Consider the following 17,074-nt stretch of genomic DNA (forward strand, 5'->3'; position numbering starts at 1 on the left):
ATTAGAAGTCAGAACATAAGCAACTTGTTTAATTAGATGACAAACGATTTCACTTGAAATTTATAAGAAAAAATACCATTAGTAAAGCAGTTTAATAAGGAAAATAATGAGTACCAATGTGTTCTTTCTATTTTTTCTTTTGCTCTATCCATTGATGAAGTAGAATATAAACTTCTGATATATGGGGCAGAAGAATTATAAAATTCATCTGAATGTTATTAGTATAAAGACATATTTAGGGGTTTTTTTTTCTGTTTTTAATTGTGGCATAGCTAAAAAACCTCCTGAGACTAGAAAAGCTACCACTGCCTTTGTTCTTTACTTAAAGCTAGAGCTGTGTTGTAAATAGTCTGTATTTTTCATCTAAGCTTAATATGCTGTAGTATAACAGGATGCATTAAGTGTTCTCTAACAACTGCAGAACTCATCAAGCAAATGGAAAGATTAGCCCTGAAATCAAGCTTCAAACTTTTATTTTCTCACAATCAATAGACAAGTAATGCATGTTGGATTTATAATGATATGAGATTGACTGCTTAAATCCTTTTTAAAGTTCAAAGCTGGAAACAGATTGTGTCTACAAGCAATCCACAGCAGAGTTTCTAAGCAGAGGCTTGTGATAAATAAGTGAAATTGGGTTTGACTGAAACAGCCCATCAGTCCCGTATGGGTTTAGCAGGAAGATTTTAGGCTCAAAAAGACAGAGGTTTGGAGAAGCATCAAGGACTGGTTTCACAGCACCTGAGATTGTTTTGTGGAGTCTGCTGGGAGATGTAAAGAAAAGAGGCTCATTAAAAATGAGTAGCACCAGGGAGAATGATTGAGCTTCAAGTACACTTGTGTTTTTTAGCTTGAAGAGTTTAAAGGTGAAGATACATTTTAAAAGCTCAGCTGGCAGATGAGAGAATGCTGTCAGGTTTCTCAAAGAAATCCCTTTATATAGAGATAAATAGCATGTTATAGTAGTTTTTTGACAAAATCAAAGGAGAGAAAAAAAAGCAAACCCAAAAAATTACTCAGCTCAGAATGTCCTGATAGTAGGATGAAATAATAGTTAATCTCTCAGCTATCAAAATTGGATTTTGATAAAACAGGTTGTCTACAGTCCTGCTATCTGATAATTTCAGAGGCAGTATTTACTGCTTGTAAAAGCTGTGAAATCTGGGGAAGAAGTTAGTCTTGGGGCTCCCCTTGAGGATATTCTATCTGTAATAGCAGTTCAGCTATGGTATCTTGAAGTTTGCTGTCGGTCCACTGCCTTAGAGATGGCTTTTACCTAATCAAGACTTTGAACTGTTTTACACTGTTATATGTATTTACTTTAGAAAAACATGATATTGAGCTTTTAAATCAGAACTTAGATTCTTACTTGCTTTTTTTCAGATGTAATCTGAGCTGTTAACATACAGTTGTTACACAGTAGTTAAAGTAATATAAAATATCACAGGTTTTGATTAGTCTGTAAGGAAAAAGGATTGCTTGTCAGTGTGTGTCCATTTACCTAATGCTGGAAGACGGGGCATGAACAAAGCCACATTGACCTGGGAAATAACACTTTGGCTTGACTTGTTCAGTCAGAGCAAGTGTCCTTTGGCTTAATCTGAATTGCAAATTTATGTAATAAATGTGTTGAAGCAACATGGTCCTTTTTTTTTCATAGTCTCATAGCATGAAGTGCAGCTGATTACTGTTTGTTTGGTGAAAACTTGTGTGGCTCTTGGCACAGCCATAGACAAAAGAACAGTGGCTGCTCAGTGTGCTACTTAAGTTTGCCTTCATTCACATCCATTCATTCCTGCCTATCCATTATAACATGGGGAAAAACTTTGTGGGGGGGAATTGAATGGCACGATTTCTAACTAAGAATGAAAGTGTTGGATTTTAGTAATTTTAAGAAAGAGGAGCTGTTTTTGGAAGTTATTAAAAAGTGCCTTAGTGAAAAACAGATTCCACTGGGATCAGGAATTTAATGGCTTTGTGAGTTGAATGGCTAGCAGTGCTGGTTGTGAAAAAGGTGTTCTGACTGTCTTTTATTAGGCTGTATTTCCCCAGAGCCCTAGGATGGATGTAGCATGAAAAGGTTTGTCTTCATGACAAACTGAAAATCTAATGTGGTGTTTCCTGAACAGATGTTAGAGAAATGGTCTGGTGTGGTCTCATAATCACAGTCTTGATGATTGTATGCTTCTGAGGTTATACTGTGTTTTAAATAGAGTGTTGGGATGAGCAGACCCAGCATTATGATAAATTTTGGCTGCAAGGCATATGTTTCAATCTCTTCCTCCCAGGTGGGATGGAAGAAAAGAGTAGGTTTTCCCACCCTTTTTTTCCTTCCTTATGAATTTCATTTTATTTTGCTTTATTTGCTTTTTTTTGCTTTATTTTGCTTTTATTTGCTTTCCATTATATATGATTTTTTTCTTGAATATCTTCTGTGCAGTTCTATATTGTTTTCCACTTCTACAGTTTTGTGGTGCTTTCCAAATGTCTTTCCCTGCTCTTCTCTCCCCTTCCCTGGATGAATCTTTCTGGGATAGCTCTACTGTGCTGTTTTGGTGAAAGATTCTGGGGTGCTTGGGTGAGGTGAAATGAAACGGACTAAGCAGTTTTTAGGATAATCAGTTAAAAAAGTGGAATTAATATGAAACTACTGAGAGTAGACAGCTGTCCTATTTGGTTGGAATTTGCTTATTTTTGACACATCAGCACAACTGGTTACATCCCTCATAAATACCATATTGGGATGGTATAATAATATAATACCATAATGGTGAGTGATTCTTGAGTTTACCCTTTATCAGGGTAGCACTTCACCTAAGGTAACAAGTTAGGATTTTGCCTTTAGACATTGGTAGCTCTGTACAAGCAAATGAAACCAGGAGAGAGTGACATCAAATTCTTAATTTCTTACTGTGTTTAGATGTTTTCTTTCATTGCATCTGTACATGCTTGAGCATATTTTGGTGATAGATCTTTCCTCAGTATACTGAAAAGAGAAGCGAAGATAAAATTGCAATAAAATCTAAATGAGAAAAGGTTAGAGGCGTTCTACATAATAATTAAATTAATAGGGGCAGCATCTGTTGCCAGTCTAAGAAATCACAAATAGATGCTGAGTGGAAGAGAGATCCCTGTGGAATGTGCTTTGTCCCTCGGCTGACAGAAGGGTGAAGTGCTGCTGACTGCTGCTTCAAAGTCGCAGCTGGGAGGGGGAGTGTGGTCCAGGAGCTGCACTGAAAATCACACCTCTTCCTTTTCTTCCCTAGAAAAGAATACAGAGACAGTATGGGGTACAGTTGTGGGTTTTACTAGAGATTTCCAAAACAGAGGTGTCTTTTCAGATCCTTTAAGGGGTGCTGGATGGTGTCAAATTAAAGTATGCCTAATTGTTACCTTGTGTGAGTGCACTGTGTGCATTCCACCCTCCTGATCATGTCCTTACTAGTCTCCATTTCAGGTAAATGGGGAAAAAAAATAATGTCTCCCATATCTCTGTTCCATAGCATCTGCTTTCTTTGCCAGCCAGGATGACTGACTGCTTTTACATGTTTAATAAAGGGGTTCTGTGCACTTCTGGGTGGTAGCTATAAAAAAAAATTAAAGAAATCCTATGGTATAAATGATATGAAATAGGTGTGCAGATGCATTTTTGTTTTTCTCAGCAGGCTTTTTCCACTGCCAGAATATAATTTGAATTTTTAATTCTGTTTTAAGTATATGAAGAAGGTTCATTTTGTTATTTGTAGGTCAAAGCTTTATACTGAAATGTTTCAGGCTGTTTATATAAGAGATTTTTTTGTATTTTGAAGCACATTTTTGTCATGTATTTGTGATAAACAAGATGCAAAACATATGGGAAATCTGCCTTTTGTTAATTCATTTCTGTAGTGGTTTTGACCAAAGTCCAGAGTTTAATCATGTTCATTCAGCTCCAATAAAAATGTAAATCACCTGTCTCCCTTTTTGCAACTGGTATGCCCAGCATGATTTTTTTTAATATGGTGTGTACATCTGTAGGTTAAAAAGATGTTACGAATTGGACTTCTTGTTGTTCTTGGAAAATCTTTGCAAAGTACTTCTCATATGGAGCTTTTTTTGGTACAAAAGTTATCCTAACATACGTTTGTAAAGTAAATTCCTTAATCTAGAATTCAAATTAAGCATAAATTAGTAATTTAAAAGGACAGCAATGCACATGGAAAAAAGAAAAGAAAAACAAAAAAATCCCACCAACCCCCTCCCTCCAACAGCCACTAAAATTTATCCATAGCTGTTATGCATACAAGAAATGTCTCTTACTATTAACTCATGTCAAACTGGAAGAATAGCTGTTAGTTTTAACACCCAGCATGATATCCTCCCTTTAACTAAAGCATAAAATTTGATGACTTCTGCAAATATGCTTGTTTTAATAGTACTTCTCAAAATAGAATCTCCATAATACATTTCTACATAATCCTGTACACTCCATAGAGGATTGAAAACTCAGGTATTTCTCTTGGTAGATGTCCTAACTAGTGACAACTGCAGCAGGGTTATAATTTGTGTGTGTAAGCATGTATGTGCACTTGCCCGTATAATTGATGCCATACGTTAAGAGAAGCTATCACTAATATTGTGAAATCGAACACCCTGCCATTGAATAATGCCAGAAATAAGTTTGCTCATAGAATATTAATGTGCACTCTTTTTCCCATGGGCCTCATAAATATTCACTGATACAAAAATGACACAAATACATGGATTGTATTTGCTTACACAAGATAGATGATTTTTATTGTAAGAGCCTTTATTCATTGTCTTGCTTTGGAGAGTGGTTTCTTTTTCTGTTTTTTTCACAGGAGTTTAAATGCACATATGGAGATGAAACTTTCTTCAGGGCTTTTCAGTCCAGGAACCCAAATTTTGAAGTATTCCCAGTATCTATTAGGCAAATGCAATTGTTAAAAACCATTTTATTTACCTAAGTGTGGGCAGCTTTCTGGGGGAAGCTAGAACTGACAAATATGCTTTCCATAAAATTCAACTTTTCTACATTATCCTGTGTCACCAAAACTGAAGCATTTTTGGAGACATTTATGTTAATTCAGTTTCTGTCAGGTAAGTGGAAGGAGAAAAGAGAGAAACAGCTGTAAATGTTTTACGATCATGTGGTGAGGTTTTGAAGACTCTTAAATAAGAGTTTTAAGTGTTTATCTAAATGGGGGTTTTTTTGTATGTTGTCATGTGATACTGCTGGAATTGTGACCATAAATTTGGAATTCTCTAGCATTCTTGTACTACTTTCTCCACAAGTCTCAGCACAGTTTTATATAATTTTTGTCTTATTTTCTCCCTTAGGGACAGAATTAATATCAGACTTTCTTAGTTCCTAAATATATATTTTTACCTCATGATTTTTGCTCTGGCTCATGAGATTTCTCCAGACAATTCTTCTATCCTCTGCCTTCTTCAAAACCCATTCTGAGCACAGCCACAATCAAAAAAAGGTCTCTAATTGTCAGGTCTGTTTCCTTTTTCTCTTCTTTCTCATCCCCATGCATATGTAGACTTGACGAAATGTAGATACTGTTTTAAATTAAATCAACTTTATGCAGCACATGGATTTTCAGGCTCCCTGACCAGTAATACAGATGACAGAATTACTTCAGAGCTCTGACCACTTGCCTTTGGTGTGAAAAACAAGACAAACCTTGGTCTATTTTGAGAGAAAATAAGTGTTCCATTTTAAAAGAGACTACCCACTGTTGAAAGCTCACTTGTAAAGCCTGCATGAGAATTTTTGGTGCATGTATGTCTCTGCAGATACATGGCACTTCTGTGTGTGCTTTGGAGGCACACAGAGAAGGAGGAGTTTATTTTACTGGCTATCTCTGAGCTAGCATGTCTTATAAACCCTTTCAACCCCTTTGAAAGGGCAGGTAGAGCCTTTTTTTTGCTAAGAAACTACACACTAAGTAGAATCCAGCAGACCACTATGTTCAGTTTCTAATAAGTTCTTTAAATAATCCATTTACCTAGCTGAAGTTAGTTTGCATGAACCTTTATTGGCTCAACCATTTATTGATTTCAGAGAAGCAAATGGTTTTGAACTAGGCAATTTCTGTCATCACCCCATCTATAGTAGAAATTATACAGCAGACCAGACCTGTGGTACAGGTTTACAGGCAGCAGTTCAATTTTTTTTTAATGTTAAAAATTATACATTTATTCTCACTGTTGCTTTCTCTAATAGTGAGTTTATAATTGAGAATGGCTTATTCTCCTCTTTATGACTCCTTATCTTCCCCCAAAGGAGAAATTGTTTATTCTCTGATGGGATGGCTTGACAGCTTAGAGGCATAGGATCCCATTTTCCTAATGCTGTGTTTCTCAGATCACTTTATATTGTTGTGAGTGTGTCTAGATAGTATGATTGTCCTGAGCAGTAACCCTTGAGGATAAGCTGACTCATTCACAATCTTAACAATTGCCGTTTGTCATGGATTTTCAGTTATTTCAGTTTTCTTTTGCCTTGGTATGTTGTCTGGGTGATGCACTTGGCCCATTGCTCTTGGATGCAGGCATGTTCATTCAGGAGGGAATGCAGTTGCCTGAAGAATGCTGTGTTGTTGGTTTGGGCAGAGGCTTCTTTTTTTTGTTACAGACAGAAAGGAAAGATAAATTGCCTAATAGGAGATGTATCTTTCCCTGAAATATCCAAGACTCCTGATATAAAATGGGGTCGAGGCGTCCCTGCTTTCAGATCAGATATCAAATATATCAGATATATTTTAATTTCTATTTCAAAGTATAGCTACATTGCACTTAGAGTTAATCAACATAACCCCATTTCCAGTATGAAACCGAAAATAACAGAGACAGCAGGGTTCAGAATACTTTTTAAATGAGAAAAAGAAGAATACTAGGAAAACAGGGGATTCAGTAAACTTATCTTCTGGGTTCACATATTCTGCAGCGGAATTCATGGTACTGTGTGAGATCAGAAACCATGGGGCTCTGCTGCAAAGAAAAAAAAAATGTTTTATCCCAAAGCAGGGACATTGCATTAGTTCTGGTATGCACTTATGTTCCCTGCCAGTGACATAGGAATTCCTAGTTTTAGCACTTGTACACTTAGCAGCAAATTTTTGATGGAAAGTAGATATTGATCTGAGATCTCTGAAGTATACAAAATCAAGAGAAATAAAGTAGTGTCCAGCATAATTGGAACTTTTTTCTACGTTACTTTTTGTCACTTAAAGGATTTGTAGTATCCTACTATTTGCTAAGGTATTCTTTGAGAATGCTTCATAACAGATGTCAAGGGTCTGTAAAACACAAAATAGTTGGAATAAATTAGGAAAAATACAGTGTATTCTTTATCCCTGTTACTTTAATTGGTTGCTTTCATCTTAAATTATATTCCTTGTTTAAGCTGATAAATTTTTCAAGATCTAAAGTAATTTAGACAGCTAAAATTGAAGCATCCAAAAAGGACTACACTCAGACAATGTCATAGTTACGTTGAACTGTGTTCATGATGGTTAAATGGATAATTGCAGTTGAAAGAACCATAGGCTGCAATAGGCTGTGTTGCATTTTGTGCATTTGTAAATTCAGTTCCCCTTAGGAATCCAAAAATATTTATAAAATGCAGCACAAGCCAAAGAATCTTAATGGGATATATATCTTCTGTTTTACTTATAAATATTTCAGTCAGCAAGGAGTTCATCCTTTAAAATATGGTTTGGCCATGCAAACTGTGATATCAGTATAACAGGCAGGGAAATTGCTTTGCTTGATTAAACTGTGTAACAGCCAATATGTGTTTTGATTATTATTATCAATTCTAGTAGCAAAAAATGAGCAGATTTCTCAAGTGAGCGGGTTGATTATAAACAGCAGCCTGTCTTGGCAGTGGCTCGTGTTTCAAAACAGTGTGATGATGAGAGACATTAAAGACCTGATAATTGCTCAGACTTTACCAGTCCTTGTTGATACCATGGGTCCATTTCATGAGCTGAAAATCTTTCACAGTAAGAGAACCATGACTAGAAAATAGAGGAAGCACTGCAGTGGCAGCCAGGGCGGCTTCAGGAGAGGCAAACGTAGGGGTTTCTCAAAGGTTGATGACCCATTTCTAAGGAATTTCATCTTGTAGTATGGTCAAATGTGAGAGGCAGAACTTCCAGGAGTTGGTCATAAGCCACTAGGATCGTTGATGACTCTTAATTTACATTGATTATTTCTTGGCTGGTTTGGCTAAGTGGGTTTTCCCGGGTTTGTTTTTTTCCACTAAGATGTTCTGTGTTACAAGCTGGCCTTCATTTCCAACACCAATACATGCCATGTATTCTGTTTTAATCTGCACAAGACTTAACAAGAAGTCATGGCTGTGCAAAGCCTTTATTAGTATTCATCTTAACCTTAGTGTCTCGCCATCAAAAAAAACATGGCTTGACACCTGTGCTATTAAAGATCTAATGTGTGGCAGTCAGTGCTCTGGATAGGTGACTGTACAGCTTGATTACTTGCAGTGATACTTGCTGAACTTTCTTTATTACTTGTGGGTGGAAGCCTTATGGGAATTGAAGGAGTTCAGAAGTTCCTTTAAAACTCTTCCTGTAGCAGACATGAATATCTGATACCTATTTTGATGAAGTTACAGTAATAGCAATACAACAAAGGATGTAAATGGCAAAGATGGAAAAAAAAAGAAATCCTAGGAGTGTGATTTAGCTGCAGACTTGCAAGAGAAATGAAGAAAAACAGGCAGTGAGAAAGGATCCTGTGTTGAGAGAAAAATGGTCTAGAAAAACAGAACCATCATTCTATTTATCCACGTTTTTGACATCTTCCTTATTCATGAGAATGGCAGAAGCCTTTATTAACTATCTGTAAACACAAATCTTGCCTTTTTCCCAGTATTGGATATTTTGCAATGCTTGGCTGGGCCTATGGATTTGAGGAAGAAAGCTATACTATTTTGTCTTGTCACTGGAGATATGTTTGATGTAATAAAGTGTGGGAGCTATTCCATATATTCGTTGGTCTTGGTTGGAATTGTAAATGCTGATTTATGCCAACTTCTATTTGGTATTTTTTGCCAAGCTTGACTACATTGCAGGCTACATAACTTGGTGTTTAAATTTATGTCCTATTATCATTAGCAGTACTTTGGCAAGAAAACTGCCTTTCCTTTTTATTTTTATTTTATATAAAAAAACACAAATGTATCTGTTAAAGTTGATGTTCAGCTTGTATGTCTGAAACTTAGCTTGTGGTGTATTTTATGAAGTTTAAAGTAATATTTATGCAAGCAATTCAAGTACTAGAAAAAAATGTGTAAATGACTGCCTAAATTTCTAAGCTTTCCCCCTGGAAATGTTGCAGATGTTATTTAATATACTCTATAAAAATCTCATGTATTTCTGGATTTTTTTGACTTCAGGAGAGAGAGAGAGAGTTTATATCTCTTGTTAACATTGAGGCAAAATGTTGGAGTTTGGAGTTGTGAGTTTTTTAATGGGTTTTCTGTTCCCGTTGGATTATCTAATTGAATCCCTTGCACTTAAATTTGTACAGTAAAAAGCAGTTTCCAGAGGTGCTCATTTCCCTCATATACTTGGATGTATTGGACATTTCCTATAGAAGGATATTTTAGAACAGAGACTAGTACAGGATGACCTGTATTGGAGGGCAGGGCAAACACAGTATGTCTGTAAAGGCCAATATATTCCAATATAATATGTAATATTCTCACTGTTAAGAGAAGAAAAAACTAAATTTCTTAGTGATTGCATGTAAAAATAATTTCTATTGAAGATTATATGCTTGCAGAGTTCTTGCTATGAATCTCAGATATAGACTTGGACTAGTTATTAGGAAGGCTGGACTCCAGTTAAGTGGTATTTGTCAGGTGTAATGGAATTTTGTCTTCTACTTTTTGTTAAGTGTTGTGGTTTTAAGCCCTGGGCAGGAATTAATTCTATCCTAGTGAAAATGGGACAATATGGTATTCTGTAATGTCATTTATAGTGCTCTAGGAAAATTCAGATTTTAAAAGTAATTTTTTAAGCTAGATTTTGTCTGTTTCCTATTTTAATGCAGCTTGGCAGGGCTAAACCTACTGTGCCTTTGGACAGATAGCAAATGTGATGAATATCCCTAAAGTTTAGTTTTGTTTGAACAGCTGCAGAATTTCCTTTAATATGGACAGAAATATCTCTGACTACAGTTCTATTTATTTTCAGAAACAGGAAAGATGTCATTCTTCACTGGAGTGAAACATCAAATAGAACAGAATTTTGTAACCCTCCTGTTAGATGATAGCAATGTAAAAAAGCTGAAGTTTCCTCTGTTCCACAGGAAAAAAGCAAAGCTTTTCTGTTTTCTTGTGGATGATGTTAAACTGCATTCTTCTGAATTTGGGACATTAATTTTTTCCCTACCCCAACTTGAGGGAGTGTGAGCTTTTATAAGATGTTATTCTCTTTTAATTTACTTACAAGAGAGTGAGGAGGGGAAAAAAAAAAAAAAAAAGAGGAAATAATACTTTTTTTTTTCAGAGGTTCTGAGACTGAGCATAGATTGACATTTTGAGGGAGATGTGCTGTGTTGTGCCACAGATGGCCTGTTCCCAGTGCAGCATACCTGGGAGCATGTAGGTTTTTCCTTGCTTGGAAAGCAAGATACAGGAGTAAAAGCTGATGTTCCCACCCTTTCAGTTTTCTTCTAAAATGTAGGTCCTTAGGCATGGAATAATTTTTTTCCCTGAAGAATGTTAATAGTGCAATCTTCTAATATTCTGATTTTTACTGCTATTTATTTTGCTATTTTGTTTTTTATACCTGGTGATTGGATCATAAGAGAAAATTTGTCCGCAATTCTCAATTTGCTCTTTTTCCCTTAGGATTTTGTTTTCATGACAAGAAACTTCTCTGCCTTCTCAGAAAGTGAAGATTAGTAAATAGATAATAATTTGTATTAAAAGATGTTTAGACACAACCTGCTTTGAGTGATGTTGCAGTTGTTAGGATTGGAGATTCATAATCCATCTTGTTGTACATGCCTTAACTTTTATCTGTGTGCTTCTTTAACAGGGTGCTGCACTTTTGACGAGCCTCTCAGTTCCTGTGGCTACAGTCAGTCAGATGATGATGATCTCAACTGGGATCAGGTGAATGCGCCCATGAAGCCGTCCTCGGGTCAAGGGATGCCATCGGGTTCGTCTTTATTTTGCTTTGTTTCTCTTCAGTGTTAGATTATGTGTTTGTCCAGCATTTATTGGCAGTACTGTTCTTAAAATGCTGCTCCATCTGAGTCTGTTTAAGTGGAATGCTCAGATTTTCCAAGCAATTTCTGTGAGGGATACTTTGCAAATCAAAGGTTTGGGTTTTTTATGTGGAGAGTATAAAGGGTTAGAAAGAAGGAATAGAAACTTGGTGTTATTGGGGAAGGTCGAAAGAAAACAGAAGGGTGACATGGAAATGAATCTGAAGTAGTCTTAGAAACAGGAACAGCCAGACAGGTCTCAGTAAGACAGAAAAGGAAGATAGACTTAGGTATTCTCATTGAAAGAGAATCAAAATCTGTTATAAAGAGATTGAGAGGGAAGAAGAGGTGAGTGAAAAAGCAAAGGTATCCAAAAACAAAGTGTCTCAATGATATTATACTTGTTGATTTTAAAAGATAGTTGTGATACTATTACTTAATGTATTTTTTGCACTGCACAGAGTTGGACCTTGTTCCACAGCAGCAAACTGTGCATTATGCTGAACTACAAGCTCACCCTAGTAATATAGTAGCTACCTTAGTACTTCACCCACAGAAATACGTAAAGTCTGGCCACTGGTTTTAAACTATTCACTAGCCTAAAAAAATACCAATTGTTCTTTTTTCTAGTTTTTAGCTAGGCATGTTAAGAATTTCCACCAAGTACTGATACCTGTTTCCTGGCCTATGATTGCCTGGAGCTCAGCTTAGCATCTGCTTTGGTGCTTATAAACTGATCTTCAGCTATTATCACCTAAAAGTAAGCAAAACAAAAAGACCACGAGATAAAATCACTGCTTGTAGCATTGTGGGACTTCTGAATTAGTCTTATAACTTAGTATACATATATCCATAATACTTAAAAGCATTGCAGATGAATGTCCCAGTATTTTACATCTCTTTCAATGAGGTCTTTAAAGGACCCATAGTGTACTTAGGTGTTTATATAAAATCTCTTCAAAAGTTGTTGTTCTCGAGAAAGTGTTCCTCCCTGATTTTTGAATAAGGAAATTGGGAAATATAAACAACGTGAATCTTTAGAAGCAGCAGTATAAACAAAACCTGAACATATGCACTCATCATTAGTGCAATAAATGTACTAATGCACAATCCATCTTAGATATCATTCACTTGTAAAAAAAAAAGGCTTTCAGTGTGCTCTGTAGGTTTACCAATGTCACCCTGAGGTGTGGATGGCATCTTATCTAAGGTGCATGGCTGAAGTACCTTCTATGCTTTGTTTCCTCTGGCAAAGGCAGGACTCCCAGCTTCAAGATGGATGTTCAGTTTATCTGAGTCCAGACATTTGGATTATCATGCTAGATTGAGTTCATCTACCCAGATAAAGAAGGTTCTTTCAAATTCCTTATTAAACCGGCTTTCATCCAGTCTTGGCATATACTGCTACCCATTTCCTGAACTATTTCATTAGTGCTTGATACTGTTGCTCAAGCTGGAGATAACAGACATAGTTTATCAGCCATCTTGGCTAGTGGAACGAGAGCAACATTCTTTTTTTCAGTCACGCCGCTGGAATTTTCTTTCTGTTCCAAATTTCCTTCATTACTCTTCCCCCTTGGATTTGTGAAAGCAATTGTCGGTATGTGATGCTCAGTCTTCTTGGCAGATAGAAGAGATTTAAATCTGTGTTCTCTTCTCTGATGACCATGGGCTTGAAGATTTTTTGTTTTTTTTTTTCTCAGTGGGAGGAGTCTAGACTAGGGACTGGCATATTTACAGAAGGAAAATTATATGCATAATTTTATTTATCAGGTGTCATACAACTCGTTTCTTATTTGCCTTCTTGCCTTTTTATCAGAAGTCTGAAATAATGTTCTGATGATCTAGTAAAAATCTATTTAATTTGGTAGCATATTATATTTACAGTTTAGGGAGTTTTATTTATGCCCATAAAGGAAGAAAAATATCTTTTGAGCACTGGGTCAGAAGATGAACAAGTTAGTCTGAGGAGGGTTGAGGACATTGGTGCCTTAAAAGGTCAAAAACCCCTTTGAGAGGGAAAGAAATGCTCATTTTTTGCAAATGAGAAGCACTGTGTCTAACAGCACGATTTAGTCAAGTGATACCTAGTTTTTCCTCATAATTTCATGTAGACACTTTTTCCTGTTCTTGTTCAAATCATCATCTTAATGATTTTAATTAGTTTTCAGTTAGCCTTAGCCAGAGGGTTATGTGATACACTTAAAAAATTATTTCAAGTAGTTTGTCAGCAGTTTCTGAGCTACATATTTAAGAAGAAATAATGTCAGATGATAATGAATAGAACATCTTAAATTAATGGTTTGTGGGGAATTCTTGGCTTGAAAGCAAAATGCTTTATGCAACAATGTTGTAATACTAGACTGAAACAAGTACTCTCAGTTCTGCACTCCCTTGACAGAAGAAAAAATTAATGCACATAACATTCCTAATTTCAGGCAACATGCTCCAGTGAGTGAGTTGATGTCGATACATAATATTTTGTATAATTTGGTGGCAGTCAGGGGGAAGCACACAAGTTATGGCATTTGAATTCTTTTAATCCACGTGAGAGTGCTGAGAGCATAGCTGCACTTCAGATAGATAAGTAATGCTTTGGCTTGATATGTTATTTCAGTGGGACAAAAGAAATGTCATCTAAGATTCATACATATGTGGTGTGCATGCTCTAATGTACACACAGTTTACATGTTTGTGAATATTTGAGATCCTGTTTTAGATGAAAATCACTAAACTGTATTAAAGGTAATAATAAAAAAAATATCCAGAAGTGTTTATTACAGTGGACTTCAATCTCTATGGGATTGTCACTATAGCACAGAAATAGGAAGTTCTAAAGGTAGTAGGGTTCTAGTCGTCTAATTTCCTTGGTAAAGATAAGCATGGCCTGTAATGAGTCAGTATTAATCTGAAATGGTGTTAAATAGACCCAAGAAGTAAGGACATGAATGAATTTCTGTTTATATTCATATGAATTAAATGAATATTGTTAAGCCATTGCTCTTCTATTTCAAGTGCCTTGTGAGTCAGATGGAGTAAATGCTGTTTGGAAGAACAGATCTTCCCATTTCTCAGCCTGTCTTCTCCTTGTCTTCCAGTTCCAAGAACGTGTGTTTAAAATAGTGTTCACAATTTTAATTACAGAAACATTTAAGAAGAATGACCAAGAAACACTTAGTCATTATCATTGCCATCTTGTATTATCCTATGGAACAGTTACAGCAGTTTGATATTAATGTGTTTATATAACACAGATTTACAATTACAGCTAACTGTAGTCCAATAAAAATGTCTTCAGAAGAATGTGCCCAAACAGTAGATTACTCTATTGGCAAGGTGTGGGCTGCAGGAGTGGCCTCTGGGAGAAGAGGTCGGGGATGCCCTGTGTTGGACACACCACTGGGCACAGCTGAGCTCCCACTGCACCTCTGGGATGGAATGTTTAGGAAAGGGTAAAAACCACTGGGCAGCAGCTGTCAAGAGAGAGAAATGAGAAAATGTGAGAGAAAGCCCAGCAGACACCGGGGTCAGTGCAGAAGGAGGAGCAGGAGGTGCCCCAGGCAGTGGAGCAGAGATTCTCTTGCAGCCTGTGGCACAGCCCGTGGTGAGGCAGCTGTGCCCCTGCAGCCCATGGGGTCCATGGTGGAGATCCTCCTGCTGCCTGTGCGTGACCCCACGCCAGGAAAAGGTGATTTCCTGAGGAAGGCTGCAGCTCATGGAGAGGAGTCCACACAGGGGAAAATTTTGTCCCAGGACCTGCGGCATCACTGGAGCAGTACATTCCTGAAGGACTGTGTCCCATGGAAAGAGGTTGTTTTGAGTTTTTTTGAGATACTTGAGTGCGTTGTGTTAGTTGAGCTAATGCTACAGTAAGTCATCACTGACAGCGATGCAATTAGAATTTTATGGATTACTCTTAAGAAATAGAAATATTGTCAGGAGTCTTCTATATTTGTCATTTACTGGGTATGGTTTCTGTTCGTGTCCCTGTATTTTTTTAATGTTACATTTTGTTCAGTGGTGTAAAATCTTTCTATGGTGTTTCACAGTTCCAGTTGATTTTTGAAGGACAGTAGTATCATTTTTATTCGATGCAGTGGTTGGTTTGATACCTCTGAGGGGATGTCACTGCATTTGCACCAAGTCACTGGCATCAGCCTTTCATTCTTTTAGAAACAGTTCAACCCCAAATATAAATTGAATCTTCACAGGCTGCCATTCACTGTGTTGAAAGGATGTTTCCTGCAATGAAACTTTCTGTGTTTCTGCAGTACTGGTCAAAGCCAGTATGAGAATTCTGTTTGTGCTGTTTGAGGTGATAATACATGATCTTCATGGCTATATGTGATATTTTCAATGGCCTACTATGCTTATTTGTATTCTGAATACGTAGTGTTGCTTAATGCCTATGCAGTGTCTGCAGAAAATGCTTATAATGTTTATATTATTGTTTAAAATGGCCTTTTGAACCAGGCATGCAGAGCTAGCAGATATTCTATGTTCTATATATTCTGTAAACAAGGCAGTGATTCAGAGGAGTATTTAATATTATAGAATGTGAAGTAGTTGTGTGAAAAATGTACATTGTTGTTTAATTGTGCATAGAAGAGTTGTGATCCATTTTAAAAGACAGATAAAGTGATCAGTCGGCAAGTGGGAGTTCAAGCCAACTGCAATATTTTACCATGTAAAATTATTGTTCTTTGATTTTGTACTTTATCATTAGGCACATTTTAGCACTGCATTGCATTTTTGTTGTATGCTAGCAGGGATACTTTTCTTCTGTTTGCATTCAAATTGAAAAGAATTTAAAAAATTTCTTACTCAGTCCTGTTTCCCCCATATTACTTTCAATAGCTGCATTTTTAATTCATTTGAATGCTACCTAGAGATAATATATTACCTATATATATATATATTTACCTATATATATATATATATAATATGTATATACACTATCAAGGTGTGGGAGTCGCAGCTTGCTCACTGTGTTAAATTTTTTCATAGAATTTTCTAGACCTGGAACAGTAGCATGTTTAGCATTTTATTGCACACCCAGGTAATAGCTGCAGCCATTAAGGACATGCCTTTTGGCAAGCAGCTCCAGCTTCCAATTAACTCCAGTAAGTTAACACCAGTTGCTGCTAATACAGAGCAACATGGAGGTCAGACAGAGCAAACCACCTGAGCAGGGAGCCACAGCAGCTCTGTGCTGCCATGGCTACAGTGCCAGCACTGGAGGGGTTGCCTGTTACAAAAACACACCTAAAGACTTCCTGAGTGGTGTTCTTAACAGGTCTGTTCAACAGCAAGAGTGATGCCACCAGCTGTGTCTGAGGTATTGCTTGCTGTATGGATCTTATGGCCGTTTTTGTAACTTCTGACCTGACTTAGAGATTTGAGCAACTGGCACAAATTCACAAATTTGTTACAAATATTGAGCATCTATCATTCTTGCACAGGGTAGTAGAAGATTAATCAGCATCAGAATCCCTCTTTCTGAATGACTGATGGACAGTGTTCCTGGGTTGCTTAGTGGGTGAATTAGACAAATTATTATAGTGTATTTTTTCTGCATGCCTAAGAGCTTTCAGAAGTTTAGTGCTAATGGTTTACTTAACCCTTTGTTGTAGATGTTCTCATATGTGACTTTTGGTTTGCACATTTGAGTACAAATGATTTTGAATATGAACAGTGTGGTTTATGAAGTAATAATACCTAACGTAGATGACTGATTTGCAGATTTTCATTTGAAGTAACATGCTTTCTGTAGTGTTCATAACTGTAACTTCAGGGCATCAGTTTTCTTGTTTTCTCA

General features: G+C 36.6%; 1 protein-coding gene across 23 annotated transcripts in view; it reads left to right on the top strand.

Annotated features, from left to right (window-relative positions):
- The window catches only part of PTPRM (protein tyrosine phosphatase receptor type M), a 440,472-nt gene that overhangs the window by 88,220 nt on the left and 335,178 nt on the right, over positions 1 to 17,074 (top strand). For 19 of the 23 annotated variants that reach the window (XM_086892393.1, XM_086892399.1, XM_086892410.1 and 16 more), the window contains exon 2: positions 11,085 to 11,207. In XM_086892393.1, coding sequence (XP_086748519.1) covers positions 11,085 to 11,207 — 123 coding nt within the window. The remainder of the gene's footprint in view (positions 1 to 11,084; positions 11,208 to 17,074) is intronic. The other 4 variants (XM_086892550.1, XM_086892526.1, XM_086892540.1 and 1 more) reach the window with 1 other exon arrangement.

Source organism: Cyanistes caeruleus, chromosome 1 (genome assembly GCF_971803275.1).
Source record: "Cyanistes caeruleus chromosome 1, bCyaCae1.hap1.1, whole genome shotgun sequence".
Classification (NCBI taxonomy): Eukaryota; Metazoa; Chordata; class Aves; order Passeriformes; family Paridae; genus Cyanistes; species Cyanistes caeruleus.